We start from the raw sequence: 20,856 nt of genomic DNA, 5'->3' as shown, positions 1-20,856 counted from the left end.
CAAGGGCAACACCTATCTGCTGGCTCAGTGTGCCAGCCTTTCACAGGTGAGGGCACCAGTGCCACGGGGCTCACAGCTGAGACTGCTCAGGGCTGCAGATGAGGAGCAGGACCCTCGGACCACCCGGGGCCCACCTGGCAGCCGGAAGAGCAGAGGGACTGCAAGCATTCTGATCGGGGAGCACCATTTCAGGGATGCTCGACACCCTCCACACGAAGCCTTAAATGGTAGTACAATTAAATTCACTATCCCCGGCTTCTAGCTATAAGATAAAATGAAGAATAAAATGGGGGAAGACTTATTTCTGGTATCTCATTCAAAGGGTCGTCACCTGGGAAACCGGAGGTTCGTGGAGGTCCAACTGCAGTCTCTGGACAACATCGGTAAAGTCCTCGGCATGAAAGCAAATCACATCTTTGGTTATGCGAGGATGGTCACTCCTAAAATTAACCAAATTGAGTTTTAGAAACAATCAAGTAATGGAAAATGATGACAAATTTCAGTGTTTCTGTTCTTCAAACTGCTACTCTAGCACAGGAAGAGATATATAGCTCCTAAGAGCAAAGTATACATTTGCTTCTTTAATCAGCTTTAAAACACTAAAACAGCTGTTTTTAAAAAAGAAAATTAGCTGTCACCAAACTAAAACCACAGCAGCTAAAAACAAAGTGTTTTCTCCCGAACCAGCAGCATGCACTCACAGTCCTCTCAGTGCTGGGCCGGGCCCCTCATCGCTGCACCGCCCTGTGAGGTCGTCCGCCACACAAATAATCACCCTCCCATTTTTCAAAGGAGGAAAAGCTGAATACTCTTTACCTTTAAATACTTATTATCAAACTATGACTGAACTATTTTTTATGAAGATCAGATCCAACTCTATAATAATACTGAAGGTCCTGGCATCATAAATATGAAAAACAAAGCAAAATAAAAAGTTTTAGAATGAGCTTTGTTAAAGCTGTGCCCCAAATGAATATAAAGGGTGTAGCCATTACGGAAAAACAGTATGGCAGGCCCTGTGAAAGTTAAAAATAGAATTACCATATGATCCAGCAATTCCACTTTTGGGTATAGATCCAAAAAGATTAAATGCAGGGACACCAAGTATTTGTTCCATCAGCCAAAAGGTGGAAGGTGGAAGCAACTCAGGTGTTCACTGATGGATAAACAGATGAACACCCTGTGGCATATACATATAATGGAGTACTATTCAGCCTTTAGAAAGAAGGAAACTGACACATGGAACAATACGGATGATCCCTGAGGATGCTACACACTTTGGGCATATTATGCTAACTAAAGCAAGCCGGTCACAAAAGACAATTACTGTATGAGCCCACTAATAGGGAATATTACAGTCAAGTGCACAGACACGGAAAGGAGGATGACAATTAACAGGAGCTGCGGTAGGGGAGAAAAGGGCATTACTCTTTGTGGATGCGAAGTTTCAGTTTTGCAACATGAAAAAGTTAAGGAGATCTGTTTCACAACAATGTAGATATACTTAACACTACTGAACTGTACACCTAAAAATGGTTCAGACTTTAACTTTTCATTTTGTTCCGTGCCTTTTACAATTTTTCTAGAATTTGGTCCCCCATCTTTTCCATGGAGTACAGATTTCCTTAGACAGCATTAGCCAACCCCTGCTGCTGAGTCCCTAACTTACCATTCGCCAAACTGCACAGCTTTCAGAACCCCGACAGCGGCCGTGCTCTGCCAGTCGAACCCCTGACCCACATGATCAGCGTGAGCTCTCGTCCTGTCTTCAAAGAGGACTTCACGGGGTTCACTGGTCCGAGGTAGGTACTGGAGATTTTTAATTTCATTCATTGATCTGGAGTTGATTTGGTTGTGAAGTAAAGGGAAGAAAAAAAGTATGAATAGTAATAAGGCAAAAAAGCCGGCTAAGATACCAAATTTCAAATAAGAGGTGGGCTAGGAGGGTTCAATGATTTTTGATCATTAGCATTTTAACGTGCTCTATTGTAATGTTTAATGTTGATTAGCCTCCTCTCTTGGTAGGTATTGATAGTAAAGAAACTGTACCTTTGGCCCAAATGCAGTGTGTGAATATATAAAATTTGGTTGCCTAGCAACAGAAAACACAATTCAAAGTTCAAGGCTATATATTGCTTTACTGAGTCATTTTTGACTCTCAGAAAACACCTGTAATTCTGACGACATTCTACAAGACTTGATTCGAGATGGCAAACTGAGTATCTACATGCAAATGAAAGCAAAGGCTTCGCACTAACACAGTGGGGTGGGGGGTTGGGGGGATGGGGAATGGAAGGGGTCCAGATGAAACCGAACTGGCTGTGAGCTGATAGCTACTGATACTGAATACATAGCAGCTGCTTATATTATCTTCTGCTTTTTATATGCTCAAACATTTCTAAATATAATAATCTGAAGTAATAAAGGAATGAATACGAAGCAACAAAGGAAATAAATTACTGATAGAAAATTATTAAAAGTGTCTCAGACAAATAAAACTGAGAAGAGAAAGCCAAAGGCCCAAAGTAAACGATAAGGAGGAGGCAGCTAAAGAGGCAGCAGGCTGCCCAACAGACCTTGGAGAAGCTTCCAAGTCAAAAAAAAAAAAAAAAAAACACCCAAAACAAAACAAAAACACCCCGCCAGGTACAACGGTAATGACTAGACAGAAATGAAGGGAAATTGAAGTCAAATTCTGCACAGGAACCAGCTGCCCGCCACCCACGTGGGCAGGAGTGCGGACAGGCAGACGTTCACCCGCAGCCCGCCCTCAGCCTGTTCCTGCTGGAACTCTGCTTTTCATTAGGAATCTGCTCCCATATGCGACTTCCTTCTCAAGCAGAGGTGGGGAAAAAGCTGAGTAATCTTTAACTTGAAATACTTATTATTAAGCTGTGATTGAACTACTACCTGGAAAGATCAGATCCAACTCTACAGTAATATTGAAGGTCCTGGCATCTCAGACACGCGTCCTGGTAAGCTCATTCCCCTTGTCACTGACTGATTCGGAAACAGGCGTGAAATGACTCTGACTCAGGCTAGGACTGTTAGAGGAAATCGCTAAGGAGACTTCTTGGAAGCTTTCTAGCTTTTACAAGAGAAGTAAACAGAAAAGACAGCCCCTCCTTCTATCACCTATATCCAGGCCCAGACGTGGTGCCTGGAACCGCCAGCTATCCGGCAGCCATAGAGGAAGCCACCGTTAGTATACTGCCGAGGCAAAAAAAAAAAAAAAAAAAAGGCAGAAGCAGAAAAAAGGAAAACACCTGGTTCCTGGATGGAGCACTGAGTCCCTGACCATATGGCACTGAGAGACCACCTCTCTGGACTTCCTGATATACGGAATAACATTTCATGAACCAGTCTGAATTAAAAAGTCTTATGAGCCTATATGGACTAAAACTTAAAAAGTTAATAAGCCTAAATGGGTGGGACTATGGGTATTTTTGCCTTCTTTTTATTTTCTTTCTATTAGCTACTTTTTTTTAAATTTATAAGAATCCGGAAATAAACAGTGGTCATTTCCATCCATCATCATGGTGGAGAGAGCCACTGTTGTTTTGGTGCACGGCCAGGTTTTACCCCCCCCCCACCACCACGCATTCACACGGAGTTTTTACAGAGTGTGGGCATACGCTCTCCCAAGCACCAGAGGTTACTCCATACTTAACGCTGGTATCATTCTCCAATGAGCTTGAAGGTGAGGGCCAGACCACTCCATTCTTACTCACTTCTGGGTGCTTATTTTGAGTTGCTATTTGTAGCCTAAGCAAATACTCATTTTCAGTCTCATTATACAAGATTTTTCATAGTACTAGAATGAGTTAATCTACATGTTTTAAGTGGCTGAAACATAAAATATATTAGCCCAATATGAGTTATTATGGAGAATACATTATTGTTTTCATTCAGCAAACCCTGATCACCTGTGATGTCATAAAGACTGAGAACAAAACACAGTTCCTGTCCTTAAAGACCTGAAAACTTAGTTAAAAGAAAAAAAAAAAAGAAAAGAACATGTAAACCCAGAGAAGGAAACAATTAGGTAAAGGAACAAAGAAAAAAGGCTTCACAAGTGAAGTGACATCTAAGTAGAGGTCCGAAAGTCTAGCAAGAGTTTGGCAGGCAGAGAGGAAGAGGGGCGAAGGGATGCCATTCCAAGAAAAAAGGACAGAGCGAAAGCTCAGAGCCGTGAAGACCACAAGGGAAACTGAACTCTGTGTGGTCAGGTGGACGAGAAGCAGGCACTTCTGCAGAGGTGCTGCTCAGACTAGATTAAGAAGGATCCGTGTCAACCACACACAGGATTTTGTCCTGCAGGCAGTTAGGACCCACTTTTTAAGACAAGAAGTAAAAATTAAATGTTCTTAGCAGGATGCCTCACTCTGATGACTGCATGATGTGTGAACCAGACTAAGGAACTGACCATGGGCAGATTTAGTAAAACAGCTCTCCACACAACCCAGACAAACGATGTTCAAACTGGGCTCAGGTATCAATCACTTTCATAAGCAACCGACTTTCAACCGTGCTCTTGGAGGGAAATAACGGTTTACCGTCGTCTCTTGAAGGGGGACTTTGGCATGTCTGCCGTGGGGATCATCTGCTCTCCCGGCCTCACCCACATGATCGGCCCGTCGTCGCTCTGGGACCTACACTGGAGGCGCAGGCTGGAGAGGGTGCCCCAGGGCAACGTCATCTGCGGGTCAGAGGAGGCACGTCACCGACTCATTCGGGCTGTTTACGAGCGAACCTCCCCACCCAGAGGAGATCTCTAAGAAACTTACTTCAGGTATGTGTAGGAGGAAATAAATATATCTGACAGTAATTTACGTATACAAAAGAAAACTGAGGTTAAATACTTTGTACTAAACATTTCTATTCAAAACATTGGATAAAATTTCATTTTAACCAATTGAACAACAAAATAATTTAAAGAAATTCATTTTAACCAGACAAAATTGGGTTAATCATTTTTCATGAAAAGTGTCCACTCAAGTAATGATCAGAACTTTAATACTGTGAATTAACACTCACTTTCAGAAATGGCGATTCTTCTAACATATCGAGGAACTCTGGGAAGTAATCACCAACTTCTTCATCGACCGCGCCAACGAGACTTATCTGCCGCATGGGGCCTGCCCGGTAGGTGCCGCAGCAGTACGTCCTGCTGACCTGGGACACACACGAGAGAGGGGAGACAGGGCTAAAGACACCGTCGTGCAATGAAACAGTGAGAGCAGGGTGCTGTTTCCAATGCTGCTATTTCTTCTACATTCTAAGAACTCAACGGTCAGCACCTTGGACAAAGCCAACCGTTACAGAAAAGCACCCAAGCAGACCGACGAATACACTGGTGTATGTTCCATGAACAGCAACTCCAAGGTGCAAGTTAGTCTGTGGTCCAGACACCTCAAAGAAATACTGAAGACATTAAGACTTACTCACACTTCTCTGAGAATAATAATTGTTGAACTCTGTAAACACTTTAAAGTGATCTTGTTTAGGAAAAAGTCAGTAAAGAAACAATAAAGCGGACAGGGCAGACTGAGCTCACTGTGCCTTCCCTAACTAGAGAGCCCTGACCGGCAGGCCAGACGCCAGGCTGACTGCTGCCCAGCCCCGGCTCCCACCGCCTCTACACAAGGCCCTCCACCCTGGTCAGGCCCATCTTCTTCCCTGTCCAAGTGATGCCCGAGTTATTTCTACCTGCAACGATCTGCCTCTTGAATCTGCCCTACTTGGAGAGTCTTCTTTGCTGTCAAACCATATCTTATCTATCTTTCAATGATCAGTTCGAGACTTCTGGTCTTCTGGAAGCCTTCCTGACCACCTTTCAGGATCTTTCCCTTTTCTGAAGTCTAATGTTACCTGCAAGCACATACATTTTCTCTGTATCAACCCTCTAGTGAATTGAGGGCATATTCCACACAAGATTTGAACCTTGAAAAATCCTAGCATTCAAATGGAATCTACCAATATCAGTACAATCTGGTATTATTCTTTGAGTCATTTCATGGATGTTCTTAAACTCCTACCTCATATTTATTTATTTAGTTAGTTATTTCCTCACCTGAGGACAATTTTTTTCCCATTGCTTTTAGAGAAGAAGGGTGTGGGGAGCGAGAGAGAATGAAAGAGAGACATCAGCGTTAGAGAGAAACAGCAACTGGTTGCCTTCTCATATGTGCTCCAACTGGGAATCGAACCTGCAACCTTCAGTATGTGCCCTGACCAGGAATCCAACCCATGCATGACCTTTTGGCACACAAGACAACGCTCCAACCTAGTGAGCCACACCAGCCAGGGCCCACCTCCAATGTAGAATGAATGTGTCTAAAGGGTAGAGATAGATCCTGTGTATACAGATGACTAGACTAAAAATGCTGATTAACCAGGATTTCCACCTTGAATCAGTAACCTAGCATTTTGACCTTAGTTAAGATGGAGATTAACTGAAAACCCTAACATATACCTTTTCATAAGGTGGGTCTCTCTTGAACATTCAAGACAAAATCAACTGCTACTATTTTTTTTAAAGATGTTATTTATAGGGAAAGGGAGGAAGAAAGAGAAGGAAAGAAACATCAGTGTGCAAGAGATACATCAACGATCAGTTAGTTGCCTGTCGTGGGCCCCCAACCAGGGACCTGACCCGAAACCCAGGCACAAGCCCTGACCAGGAAGTGAACCTGTGACAGACCCTTCAGCTCGAAGGCAGGCCACACCAGCCAGGGCAATTTTCTTAAATGCCACCTCTTTTGCCTCAATAGAGAGCATGAATGACCGTCTCGTGTTTCTTACACAATTCTTTCCTATTAGTTCTTTAGCAGCATTCTCAGAACCAACCCTCTGTTTTTTTCCACAGACAATTTAACATCGCTGCCACCCATATACATACACACAGAAAAAGGGTGTTAGATCTGATTCTCAAATAGCAGGGGTTTTTAAAAGTTCCTTATAAAACTTTCTCCCAAGGTCACCTCAGATGACCTTTAAGCAGCCGTAACAGCCCCAGCCACAATTACCCTGCACATGTTTGCATTAGCTACCTCCCTCCATCTGCGCGGTCAGCATGCTGTGAAACGCCAGGGAGGAGGGCTGGGAAAGAGGGTGCACGAGGGGGGCGGGGGCAGAGCAAAAGGAAGAGGAAGGAAAGGGGCTTTTCTGGGCATTATTCTAACTTTCCTCAGCCAAGCATCCTAAAATGATTAAAGCAGACTTTACCTTCAATGCCAGTTCTAGAAATTGAATGCTTTTACATGTAATAAGAAATACAAGTCTCCCCCCAAAACCTCCAACTACTCCCAATTATCAGAAGTTCCTTTACAAAAAAAGGCTTTCAAATTATGCATAATGGTGGCATCTTATGGGAGAAAAAAAATTTTAAGACTTATCACAATTTAAAGCTCATGTAACTCAAGACCAACCCTGAAGTACACTGCCATCTAGCAATTTTCAATTCACTGGGTCTGCCAGCTTTCAGGTTATGCAACTCTTAACACAATATTAATTTGAAGGAGTTCACATTAAATTTTACACACAAAGGGAGACTGAATTAATATTTTTATATCACAGCACTCCAAGTTTTCCTAATTTAGATACCACTTCATTCAACAGCAATGAACTTGTAAACAACTTAAAATGCAAATACCTAGGATAACCAATATGTGATGTAAATAAAAAATAAATTTGAAGTATCCTTTCCTATTTGGAAAGAAAGAAAACCTGAAAAAGAGAAATTGTTAAATTTATGTCTGCTGAGACTAGAAATGAAGAGTTTCTAATAACTATTAAACTAGTTTAAAAAAATAGTGGTAGTAATAAAGTTGATTAAGAGTGCCTATCACATGAGTAAAATTTTTAAATAAATGCTAATGTTTGTGCTGCATTTCAGTAATTAACAGCACAGTTAGAAGATGGACAGCATGTGTCACCAGAAACTCGACAGGCACCCACTATGAGACATCAAGGCCAATCAGGCAAACGGTGGATCACCCCCCCAGGGTCTGATCTACCTATTGCCCTTCTTTTCAGTGACAGCACTTCCTGGGCACACCACAGGGCTGGGCTCCTGCTGGGCTGGGCTCCTGGGCCGCTGAACAGGGCCTGCGGCTAGGTTCCCGCCAATGCAGGAGGTGTTGGCGTAAGTTACACATGCAATTTCCAGAGTATGTCTTAATAAGTAAGTGGCCTGCTCTCCACTTCCTCTTTTCAGGGCCAGGTTCAACTGTGTGTATGACAACACCAAAGGGAACGACAAAACTTAGAGACAGAAGGAAAGCAGAATCCTGGATGGCCTCACAGAAGACCTGTGGCCTTCATGCTCGAGAAACTTTTATTCTGTTCTAGCCATGTCTGTGAGATGACCTCTGTGTTGTGGTGGGTTAGCCTCTAGCTTGTGTACTGTGTACTTAAGGGCAATGCTCTGTGTCGCCCAGGTACATCTGGATTATCTCCGTGTTCGGGGCCAAAAAATTCTCAAACTAGAGCACACGCCAAAGAGCGCAATTAAGATGATGGTGACTTGAAAACCATACAAATTGGAGAAAGAGTAAAGAAATTAAAAGTAATTCAGAACTATTTAACTTGAAAAGACTAAAGTGAGGATGCAACAATTTTCACATACTTGGAGGTTTATTTATCACAGGGGAGTAGACTTACATACCTTTAAATAAAAAATAGAAACTATGGGAAAGCCTTAATCACTTGGTCTGCTTTTTGTTTGGTTTTAAGATTTTATTTATTTTTAGAGAGGGAAGGAGAGAAGGAGGAAGAGAAGAGAAACATAAATGTGTGGTTGCCTCTCTCATGCCCCCCTTCTGGGGACCTGGCCTGCAACCCAGGTGTGTGCCCTGACAGGGAATCGAACAGGAGATCCTTTGGTTCGCAGGCCTGCACTCAACACACTGAGCCACACCAGCCAGGGCAAGTTTCAAGTTTTGTTTGTTTTTTTTTTAATCCTCAACTGAGGACATGCTTACTGACTTTATAGAGAGGGGAAGGGAGGGAGGGAGGGAGAGAGAGGGAAAGAAACATCGATGCGAGAGACACTGACTGGCTGCCTCTCACGAGAGCCCAGACGGGGCACCAAACCCACCACCTTCGTGCGGTATGTGCCCTGACAGGGAATCCAACCCATGACCCTTTGGTTTACAGGACGATGCTCCAACAAACTGAGCCACACTGGCCAGGGCATTATCATTATTTTAATAAAAGTTTACTGCCTATTATATGCCAGACACTGACCTAAACACAGATACGGCAAACTAGACACATGCTTGGCTCCTGGAAGCTTACAGTGTAGTAATGAGAGGCAGACACTAATCTAGACATCGTGTTATGAACGGTGACAAGTCTTCAGAACAGAATGTGTAAGGTGCTGTGGAAGAGAACACGGGGCCCTGACCTACGACTGCAGGGTGTTTCTCAAAGCAACACTGAGCAAACATCTGTAGAGCAAGTTTCAAGGACACAAAAATCCCCAGCTTCACCCTTCCTAGGGAAAGGAAAGAAGAGGGGAGGGGAGGGGGGGAGGGGAGGGGAGATGACCCTGAAGAAATGAGCTGCAGCTGGCCAGTGGCGAGCCTTGAGGACCACACGAAGAATCTTGGGGGCCCTGACAGAGTCACTCTGTTGGCAAGAGAGCTGTCAATCAAGCCCGATCCCCATCAGGACACACAACAACAACAACAAATCAATCTCAGTCCCAATCTCAATCAATCTCTCTCTCTCTCTCTCTCTCAATAAATTCTTTTTGAAAACTGAAGAATTTTGGGAAATCACTAAAGGGTCTAAAGTTGTGAAAGGAAAGTTATCAGGTTTGCCTTTAGTTTTTAGGGGAGAGAAGCTTGGGGTTTTTGTTTGATTTTCTCAGAGGGGCACTGAAGGAGAGGAGACCAATTAGAAGGCTTCTGTAATATTCTAAGTAAAAAACAACAGACTAAGCTAATAGCGGTGATCCAATTAAAAAATAAAGGAAAATAAAGATTAAGAAATACCCAGGAGATAGAACAGCCCGGACTCAGAGAAAGACCAGACGTGACGGAAAAGAGAAAGGGACGTCAAGGACGTCTGCGGGCTCCCAGCTCTGCGCCAGGTGAGAAGCCAGCCTTTGCACTGGAGGGGGACCGATCTGGGGGGAGGTGGCATCTTCAGCTTTAGACAGGACGAACCTGAAGGTGTGGTAGGCTGAGTAATGGCTCCCCAAGATACACAGGTACTCATCTCTGGAGCCTGTGCATGTTACCTCATATGGCAAAAGTACTTTGCAGCTGTGACTACATTCAGGCTTTGGGGGATGGGAGAGGACCCCAGATCACCCAGGTGGGCCCTCGATGCAAGCACAGGAGGCCCTGTAAGACGCGGGTGGAGGGAGATCTGACTGGGGAGGAGAAGGCAATGTGAGGATGGAAGCGGGGATGGGAGTCAAACCAGGAAGAGCTGCCCATGAGAAGCTAAAAAAGGCAAAACAAAAACACACCATCCTCCTTCAGAGCTTACAGAACAGCAAGAGACTAGACCTGTGCTGTTTCAAGGCACTATGTTTATGGTAGCCAGTTATAGAAGCAACAGGAACACAGAGTGCCCTTGGAACACTGAGTGGGTATGTCAGGAAGGGAGCCGCGGCTGAAATCAGAAGCGGTGTAGACTGAGGATGTAAATCCTAGTTCATTGAAACGTCAGTCTTAAAAGAGACCTGACGGGAGAAAATATAGAGTTCAAAAAAGAGGGGTCTTGGGAAGCTCCAATTTAGAAAATCACAAAAGGGGAAGAAAAGCTGACAAAAAAGAATGGAAAGGAGTTGCCCAGTGGTCAGAGAGGTGAAGAAGAGAACACGGCGTCGTCACAAATGCAAAGTAAGAAAATCCTTCCAGAGGAGCTTGGTCAGAGTGCTGCTGAGCCCCCACCCCCGGGGGGAGACGGAACGCCCCCTGGTGACGGAACTCGCCGGGCAGAGACCAGACCAGCGTGTGGGCTGAGGAGAGGCAAGGAAACGGGCGGACACACAGGGGGCAGCAGGCCTTTGCAGAAGTTCGCCAGGCAAGAGGAGGAAGCTGGTCATTAGAGGGGGATGAAGGATCCGGGGAGAATTTCTGAGATGAAAACGCCGAGCAACCCTCAACAGGCTGTACAATAGTGTTCATCCCCACGGGCAACGTAAGAAACAGTGTGTTAAGCAAACAAGACAGAAACAGACCCGCAGACACGGAGAACAGACTGGCGGCTGCCAGAAAGGAGGGGAGCTGGGGGCTGGGTGGGGAAGGAGAAGGGACTGCGCAGTGCCGGCTGACAGCTACCAGACAGTCACGGGGACGTGAAGTGCAGTACAGGGAATGTGGCCAATAATGTAATTACTATGAATGGTGCCAGGTGGGTACCGGAAATATCGGGGGAACACTCTGTCAAGTGTGTACTGTCTAACCACTATACGCTACACCTGAAACTAACACAAAATAATACCGAATGTAAACAGTGGTTGAACAAAATGAAAAATTAAAAAAAACTTTTTAAAGTATATATTGCCCCACAGCTTCATTCACAGAAACTTCTGGATCTTTACTAATTTGGTAAGTAAAAACTGGCATCTTACTAGTTTCAACTTCCCTTTCTTAGGAATGAAGGTGGATATCTCTTCAGGTAGGGGATTCAAGGGCCATTTGTATTTCTTTTTCTGTGCCCTGTCCACATGCACAATGCTTCTTTTCATGCTGGGTTGTGAGTATCTCTTACATATTTCTAGAGCTCTACAGTCTAGGAAAGTTTAATCTTCCGTCAGATATGACTTATGACTTGTCAATAATTTTTCATAATTTGTCTTGATTTTGTTTCCAGTGATTTTTACTTTGTTTTGTTTCGGTCATAATTATAAAAGACCCTACCCACTGCAAAGTTATGAGAATTCTTCCACTTTTCTTCCATTACGTTTATGTCTCCACTTTCTCCATTTCAATCTCTGACCCAACTTGGTATCACTGGGTACCACTCTACACAGGTACCCTGATGTCCAAACCACTATGTTCTCTCTGCCACCAGTGATCTGAGACACTACCATTTTTATATATCAAATGTCCACATCTACTTGGCTCTGTCTCCAGAGCACCCCCCCGCCCCGTCTCACTGAGCGGCACGCACAAACTGGTGTGTGCTTATTGAATGGCTGCATCTCTAGGATGTACTGGTGTGTGACTGCTTTTCTTTTTCAAAGCTTTCCTGACTGTTTTGCCCGCTTGTTTTTTCATATGAACTCCAAAACCATCTTGGTTGTCCCAGGGGAAAAAAAAAAAACCACCACTGGTATTTTTAATGGGATTGTGTTCAATTTATAATTTAGAGGAAAATCATCAGTTTGATGTTGATTCTTCTTAATCCAACAACCCAGTATATATCTCTCCACTTCAGTCTTCTTTTGTGTTTTAATGCTAATAGGAAGAATTTGCTAAAGGTGACAAGGACTGATAGTTAAATGGGGGAAACACACGTGACTTATTTCTATTCCTTATCAAAACCCCACTCAAGGGAGAGTAAATAGAAAAGCTATAAATCACAGAAGTTCAAAAAGAAGAGATGTAAAAATGACAGCTATAAAATGTCAAAACATTTTTGGAAGGTAAAAAGCATATAAGGGCATTAGCAGACCAAAAACTTTGAGCACTGAGTTCCTGGAGGGCAGACACCCAAAAGCCCTTCAGTGCTATGGGACCACGTTAAGGCCAAATATCCCATAACCCAAGAGCGGAACAAAGAATGTAACTAAAAACAAGGAGACGAGTGTACAGTCTGCAGAGGTCAGATAAACCCTCCACTTCCCTCCCACCTCCCCATCCCTACACTTTCTTCGGGGAAAGAGAACCAAAGAGACTACAGGAACAACGCTAACCAGCACAAGCCCAGAAGACAGCCATCACACTGAGATCAGGAAATTAGGTAAAATTTTATCTACTTCACAGTACAATCACCTACCTACTTCCATAGTAAGTTCCAAGAATTCTAGCAGACAGGGGTATAACCCACTCCATTTCCCACATTGAAAAAATGTGGTGGATTCTTGACTGCAGAATTCAACGCCCCCAGAAAAGATCTCTGATGTCGACATCAGACATCTGGAGCTCCCCTCACAGTGATGTGGTCAGCCGGCCGCAGCCCAGGGTCTCTAACCAGCTCTGAGGCTTAAACACGAACAGATCACCAGACCGCTTAAGAAAACCTCCAACACAGATAGAAAGTTAAAACCAACAAAGAGAAATCTGATGAAACAGACAACTCAGGGAATAAAAGAAAATTTCAAAATAAGTACAATCGATATCAGAGATATAAAGATATTGCATCCATGAAACAATAACAAGATGTTACTTTTAAAATAACACAAAGAAAAAGCTCTTAAATTCAAAACATTACAGCTAAAATAAATCAATTGGGGGGGGGGAAGACAGTTAAATCTCCCCAGAAAGTACAACAAAAAGACAAAGAAAAATAAAAGAAAAATTCAATCACAATGGCCTAATATCCAACTAACAAATCCTCAGAAAAAAATAACAGTGAAAAGTGAGGTAAGAAGTAATACAAGAAAATGTACCCAAGTGGAAGTGTAACAGTGTGCAGCCAAGAGAGGGACCCCAAACAGGTATCTGTAATGGGGTCCAGAACTTGGTGTCCAGGAAATGTTAAAAAAATACATATAGGCTGTCCTCACCCCAACAAGTCTGAGCTGGGGGATGGGACGCATGGAGCAGGGCCATCGAGAGTTGTTTTGCATAGCAACGGTTTTGCAGATAACCTCTAGAACAGTCGTTTAATGTATCTATAACATTCACCTGGTTTCATGGATGTTAAATAGCTGTGGCTATGCTTTGAGCCAAGGGGATGGGAGTGACTTCAACCCATATGCAACTGGGAGGCAACTCCCCCTGGTTACAGAGCCTGTGTCAGAGCTTGGAGATAACTGGCTCCACACCACGGGGCCACACCTGCCCAGACTTACTAAGGCAGCGCAGAAAAGCTGGAAAAATACGGGAATGCTAGCAGCTGTGGCCAATTGTGGGAGGAGTTGGAAATGGTGCAGCAGAGGAAGATTGGCGCTGGCATTTAAACCCAGGTGTGGCAACCACGCAGCATCTTTTTGGGACCACGTGGCTTGTGCAGAGGAGAACCACGGACTTCTATTTCTTTTTCTGAGATTCGGTACCCCGAACTGGGCAGAGGGGTAAGGAAGGACTGTGTGTTTGTGGGTGTTCTAAAGGACTTTGGGATCTCAATGAATACATTAAGTCATTACTCTTTAAGTTTGTATAACTCTTCAAATAAATAATTCCTTTCCTTTTCACCAATCTCTGGCACTGAGTGACGTCCTTCCCTGGTGTCAGGTAAGGCGAACCTAGTACGGGGCGGGGGACCTCCGGAGCACAAGGGTGGGTCCATTTGGTGATAGTATATCATTCACCCCCTGCCCCCAGGTCTGTTCTGTAACAGAAGGATATGCATTTCTATATTGAAAAGGTTTACTGCCCATCAGAATGAATATAAAAAGGCCCACACCAATGAGATTTAAGAAAATCATGGGAATTCGTGTGGCCTTCAACTGCACTGATGTTTTATTTCTTGGACCAAGCACCAAGAACACAGGTAGCTATTTGCCATTATTCTTTATTCCACTTTGTGTGTATGAAATGTTTTATAATAAATTTAAAAACCAGAGAAGACACATCTCAAGGCATATTAACCTCAGTTTCAAAATTGTGCAGCAGAGACTCTGCAAGCTCCCAGAGGGAACGAAACAAAGCACCAAAAAAAGCGTCAGAACTCACGACAACACTGGGCTTCCCGGAGCAACACAAGGAGCTTGGAGACAGACACTGGAATGCCGCCTTTCCGTATCTGGAGAAAAACGATCTTCAACCTAGGATTCCACACCTCCCTAAAGTACCAATCAAGTGTAACTACAGAAAGACCTTCAGACAAAAGAGGTCTCATCTGAGTCACTGAAAATGGGCAACAGAACAGTCATGGAGTCCCAGAACAGGAGAAAAGGCAAACAGAAACCCCAGGATATAAGGGATATGCACAGGACATGTAACCCAGGAGAGACCTCTACATACAGTCTCACTACAACATGATGTTACAAACAGTAAACAACCTAAATGTCTAACAGGAGAATAAATAAACGGTGACATAGTCACGCAACAAAATACCAAATACAGTGGTTAAAATGAATGAACCAACTAGAGTTACATGTATCAACCTAATTCTCAAAAGCCATGTTGAACCAAAACAATCTGCAAAATGATACATGCAACGGATACATAGAAGTATCAAATCACACAAAATACATACATAGATTATTTCTCTGTTCACACATGCACAGCAAAATATTAGAAGATACACTGAAATGACAAACCACAGTCAGAATAAGAATTTACTTCTGGGGAGAAAGAAAAAGCTTATTCTTTTATTTAAAATAAGGAAAAATATAAAGCAGGAATTCACTGAATATAATTTGCACTTTATACGTAAAGGAGGGATTAGAGGGGGAGGGTGAAGACCTTAAGCTAATGGGTACGGAGTTTCTGTTTGGGAAAACGAAATGTTCTAGAAATGGGCACCGGTGACAGTTGTACAGCAAACACTGTGAATGTGCTGCATGCCAGTGAGTTAGAGACTTAAAACAGTTCAACAGTAAGTGGTGTTATGTGTATTTTGTAACAATTAAAAAAAAAAACCCTAAACAAGGCAAGGGATGAAATCCAGAACACAGACAGAGGATTAGCTTTTCCAGAGGAGGTGAGTGCCTTCTTTACTGTAACAGGAGAGAATGCAGAAAAGATGTCTACAAAGTCTGAACAGTCACCTTGAAGGGCGGGAAAGCAAGTTGACCAAAGAAAAGAATTCAACTTCCCAGACAGTGTTGAGGGCCCACTGGAAGCCTTATGAAACCTTACAGAGACGGGCTCCCAAAAAATAATGCAAAACTGATGTTTAAAAACATTTGCACTATGTACAGTTTAGACAGGATTATCTCCAAAAGCAGTGGATTTACAATTCTACGAAATTCTAAGAAAATGGTATCTACAGGTCAAATAAAGGAATCAGATACAATAGTAGTAGATGGTATACACTTTTAAATGGTGTTTCTTAAACATGCCTGATCACAGGAATTGAATTACTTGAGTTATTTATCTCAGGCTTCACTCCAGACCTACTGAATCAGAATTTCCATGAGAGGAACCTAAGATTCTATTATGTGTTTGAAACTAACAACCCCAGATTATTCTTAGAATCTGGCAAGTTTGAGAAACTCTGGCCTGGAACTAGCACTCAAAAGCAAAGAACGAACTGAGTTCTGCTGCCTCCCAAAGAGTGTGTCCTGGGGGCACATGAAGGACGAAACGAGTGTCGGGAGAACTGGGGGAAGGCAAGCAGAGGCCGAAGGGCAGAAAGAGCGACACTGCCACGGAGACAGCAGACATGGATGCCCTCCAGGGAAGGGTCCACCGTCAGTAAGATCTGGAGGAGGAACGGGGAGAGGAGGGCTGTGACATCACGGGGGAAAATGCCTCCAAGAAAATACCACCTAGCTTTGCATGCGTTCAAAAAATGTAATATATTTATGATACTTATGAAGTTTAAACAATTATATTTGAGTACTATACACGTTGCTCTCTGTCAATAATTGTACACAGCCCTTTAGACTAGAAATTCAACTTTAAAAATTATCTTGCATCAACTGCTGAGAGTTCAGTAAGATCAACTGTGCTCCCAAAACATACAACTGTCAATAAGCTGGTCAGAAACTTAGAAGATAGCAGCTTTATTCATAATTGCCAAAACCTGAAAGCAACTAACGATGTCCTTCAGTAAGTAAATGGGCCAGCTGTGCTGCATCTGTACACTGGAGCACTATTCGGTGCTAAAAAGAAAAGAGCTATTAAGCCATGAAAAGATACGGAGGAACCTTAAAGTGTATATTATGAAATAAGCCAATCTAAAAAGGCTACATACTACAGGGTGGGGCCAAAGTAGGTTTATAATTGTTTGTATGGAAAATGATACAATAATTAATAAATAAGAATACAAGAATAAACTGTGGCACACTCACAACTGTAAACCTACTTTTGCCCACCCTGTCCGCGATCCCTGCTGTGTGACATTCTGGGAAAGGTGCAGCTGTGGAGGCAGTAAAAGATCAGGGTTTGGCAGGGGCTGGGGAGGGAAGAAAGGGACCGAGAGGCAGAACACAGAGGATTTTCGGGGCAGTGCAAACACTCTGTCTGCTGCCATGACGGATGCATGTAAGTCCAACCCCACAGAACGTGCAACACCGAGAGTGAATGCTAATGCAAACCCTGGACTTCGGGTGACGTGATGTGTCGCAGGGAACGCACCACTGGGGGAGGAGGACGCGGACACGGGGGAAGGCTAAGCACAGGTGGGGGGAGGGGTATTTGAGAAAGCTCGCCGCCTTCTGCTCAGTTGTGAACCTAAAAGGGCGCTAAACAAAGAATTACCGCCCTGGCCGGGCACCTGGGTAGGAGCACCGTCCTGTACACCGAAACGCCGCAGGTTCGATTTCCTGTAAGGGCACATGTCCTTGGGTGAGGATTTTTTTAAAAATTATTAAAAACAAAACTTAGCACTCAGCTACAAATACACTATACAGAAAACCCGGGGCGGGGGGCGGATAATTATCTCACAGAACTCACATTTCAAGGAGAAACCTATTTAAGCTGACTGTTTAAAAAGCTGAAAGGAAAAAGCTACCCAGCAGTCTTTACCTAATCCTGTGACCTATGAATAATAGAAAGGCATTTGTGGTTGAAAACGTACAGTTGAAAAGCAGTTTGAGTCAAAAGGGAGATTATACGCTGTAGTTAGAATGACAGAAAGAAAAGAACCAAAGCTACCATTTTATGGTGTTTTATTTTATAAAACCAGTGTCTTAAAGTACTTTTTCTTTTATATAACACATTGATGTATATAGTTCCTTAAGAGTTTCTCTTAGTTATCACCAAACTACAAAGCACCCTACTAGTTCTGCTAGTGCTACCAATTCACTACAAAATGTTAACAATATTAATCAAACATGGTAAGCACCGAATAAGCCCATGTTAGGCCTTGCCACCATACACAATAAATGAAGAAATAACACGTGTGGATTTTCTCTGGGACATGCCTCAGGAGGCATCACCATGTTGTAATAATAAAAGTAACATTTGTAAGAACTTCTTGATAAAGTTAAAGAGGTATGATCCTTGGTAAAAAGACTTCAATACTGTGTGTGTGTGTGTGTGTGTGTGTGTGTGTACACACACAGAAACTTTTTTTAAAAGGCAGAACTTAAAATACGCATACTTGCCAGGTGAAGAGAAAAAGCCCTACTACAGGAGACAGGCTCTTGAACCTCCTCCCCTCGCTCCCAGCACACACGTGTGCACACCTTTTCTCCACACGTACCTTTCAACAGGCTCAGCCGCTCTAAGGTGAAAGCCATCTCAGACAGTGATAGTAAAAACCACTCCCCATTTAACTTCACTGTATCTTTAGTGTTTTCTGTGGCTTGTCTGCAGTTCATGTACACAATGTAAGACCTACAGCCTTGCTGGTTTGTGGATTAGCAACACCAGCAGCATCTGGGAGCTTGTTGGAAATACGAACTATAAAGGTCCAACAGAGACATACAAAGTCAAAATCGGCATTTTACATGCATGTTAAAATCTGCTAAAACCTCATCTACAGGATTCAACACCATTCAAAGACAGGAAAAAACAATTCCTCTTTGAAGAACTGCCACTCTTTAATCTTGGAAAAGGTCAGAGCCAAAATGTGACCTTCCTCCTCTATGAGACAAAGACCAGGAAATGGTCCCCCCTACTCTAAAATCCTGTTAGTCCATAAGATGACTAGAAGAATATTTTAATTTTTAATCAGTTTATCAGCTGCCATAAGATTTTTATAAGGAGAGGAGCCAAATATTGCACACTTATTGTAGAACACTTCCAAGTTTAAACCCATTAAAAAAGTGTTTGCCCTGGCCAGTGTGGCTCAGTTGGTTGTAGCGTCGTCCTGTGAACTGAGAAGGGTCGTAGGTTTGATTCCCCATCACGGCACATACCTAGGTTGGAGGTTTGCCCCAGGCTGGGACATACACAAGAGGCAACTGATGGCAGTGATGTGTTTCCCACATGGATGTTTCCCTCCCTTCCTTTCTCTCTAAAGTCAATAAGCATGCCCTCCTGTGAGGACTGAAAAAAAAGTTTTCTAGCACCAACAATTGCATAATATAATACCCAAGCAAAAAAAAAATCAAATTATATTTATTCCTAAAACTACATATATACTTGTGTGTTTTAGGGAAAAATACATTTCCAAGTGAACATTAATTTTTCCCTATTAAATGACCAAAAGAGTCCACAAACACTTAAATGGTTTGGTCAAAATTGCTATTTGGCCAATGACTATTTAAAACTAATTAGACCTGAATAATCCTACAGAATTATAAAAACAACATACAGTAGTCCTTGAGAGTAAAAACTCAACCTTTACAAAGTTATCTTTGCATCAACTGCTGAGAGTGAAGTCATCAAATTGAGTATCACCCTGGGGCTTCCATTCAAGTTTAGTAGGAACTTACCTCCTTTGGTGTTGGAATATTTAAGTTTTATAGAATACTCAAAGGGAAAAACCACCTACATGTGCATCCTAGCTTTGCAACTACAATAGTTAAAAAATATAAAAATGATAGAAGCTAGAAGTTTTCTTGCACAAAACAAATTACATCTTACTTCCCCCAGCTAACAGAGATGAGTTCTAAAGTAGAGTTTCTAATGTGCAGATGAATTACCTGGGGATCTTGTTAAAATGCAGACTATGATTGAGAAGATCTCATTAGGGGTCTGAGAGTATGCATTTCTAGCAAGCTCCGGGTTGATGCCCAATTCATACATAGAGCACACTTAAGTAGCAAGCTTCCAAAACACAAAACATACTTGACAATACTAAGATGGCCACGTTTGCAAAGCACTGCTCTTGATGATGTTTCCAATTCAATTCGCAATTGAGCAACGTAGCATTTTACCCATCCTTATCTTACTCGATCCCTCATATGGATATAATACTTAATCACTCCATCTTTCATAAAAGTTAGAAAACTTGTATCCGAAACTTCCCTCTACCTTTCTCTTTGATCTCTTCCCTTGTTCCTCACACTGACACGTGGGTGCATCACAGGATTCCATGCTCTGCTTTCTCTCTTTTCCATTCTAATGCTCTAGCCAGGATCACCTATGTGCTAATGGACTCAACTTCTGCATCTCCAGCCAAGCCATGGCTCCCCATCTTAGATCCATATATTTAACTGCCTAACGGACATGGCTAACCACAGTCTTCACAGACACCCCCAACACAAAATATCTCAAACACAACTCAGCAACCTTCCACCCCAAAACCAGCTTTTGCAGCACCCCTGAACTGACTTTGTGATCAGCACCACAGCCAGCCTACAGTCCAAATCACCTCTACCCTTCTCCCTCACCAAGTGTGAATAATCCCGTCTTCTAGTTATTTCTCAAATTTCATTCCTTCCTCTCCAGCATCAATATCAGTTTGGACAGGAATCATTTCTGTCTGGTTACCATAGTAACCTAACCAGTCTTCTTGCTTCAAATCTCATTTTCCTCCTCCGGCCCATCCTCCACGCTACTGTGTAATCTTTGCAAATATAACTTGATAACATGGCCCTATTAAAATTCACCAACAATTCCCCATAACCTTTAAGAAAAAGTACTAATTTTTCCTTTTTTAGCCCAGTATATAAAGCTCTTCAAAATCTTAATTTTGTCTATTTCTCTGGTCTCAACCCTCACC

General features: G+C 42.9%; 1 protein-coding gene across 1 annotated transcript in view; it reads right to left on the bottom strand.

Annotated features, from left to right (window-relative positions):
* The window catches only part of RSBN1 (round spermatid basic protein 1), a 40,859-nt gene that overhangs the window by 4,897 nt on the left and 15,106 nt on the right, over positions 1 to 20,856 (bottom strand). Inside the window, exons 3-6 of the mRNA XM_045816704.1 lie at positions 5,038 to 5,175; positions 4,557 to 4,699; positions 1,670 to 1,837; positions 332 to 440 (exon numbers count right to left, since the gene is read on the bottom strand). Coding sequence (XP_045672660.1) covers positions 332 to 440; positions 1,670 to 1,837; positions 4,557 to 4,699; positions 5,038 to 5,175 — 558 coding nt within the window. The remainder of the gene's footprint in view (positions 1 to 331; positions 441 to 1,669; positions 1,838 to 4,556; positions 4,700 to 5,037; positions 5,176 to 20,856) is intronic.

The sequence above is a fragment of the Phyllostomus hastatus genome, unplaced genomic scaffold (genome assembly GCF_019186645.2).
Source record: "Phyllostomus hastatus isolate PE091 unplaced genomic scaffold, TTU_PhHast_1.1 phas_scaffold_216, whole genome shotgun sequence".
Taxonomy (NCBI): Eukaryota; Metazoa; Chordata; class Mammalia; order Chiroptera; family Phyllostomidae; genus Phyllostomus; species Phyllostomus hastatus.
The sequence above is the reverse complement of the archived record's forward strand: the minus strand, read 5'-3'. Positions and strand labels throughout refer to the sequence as shown.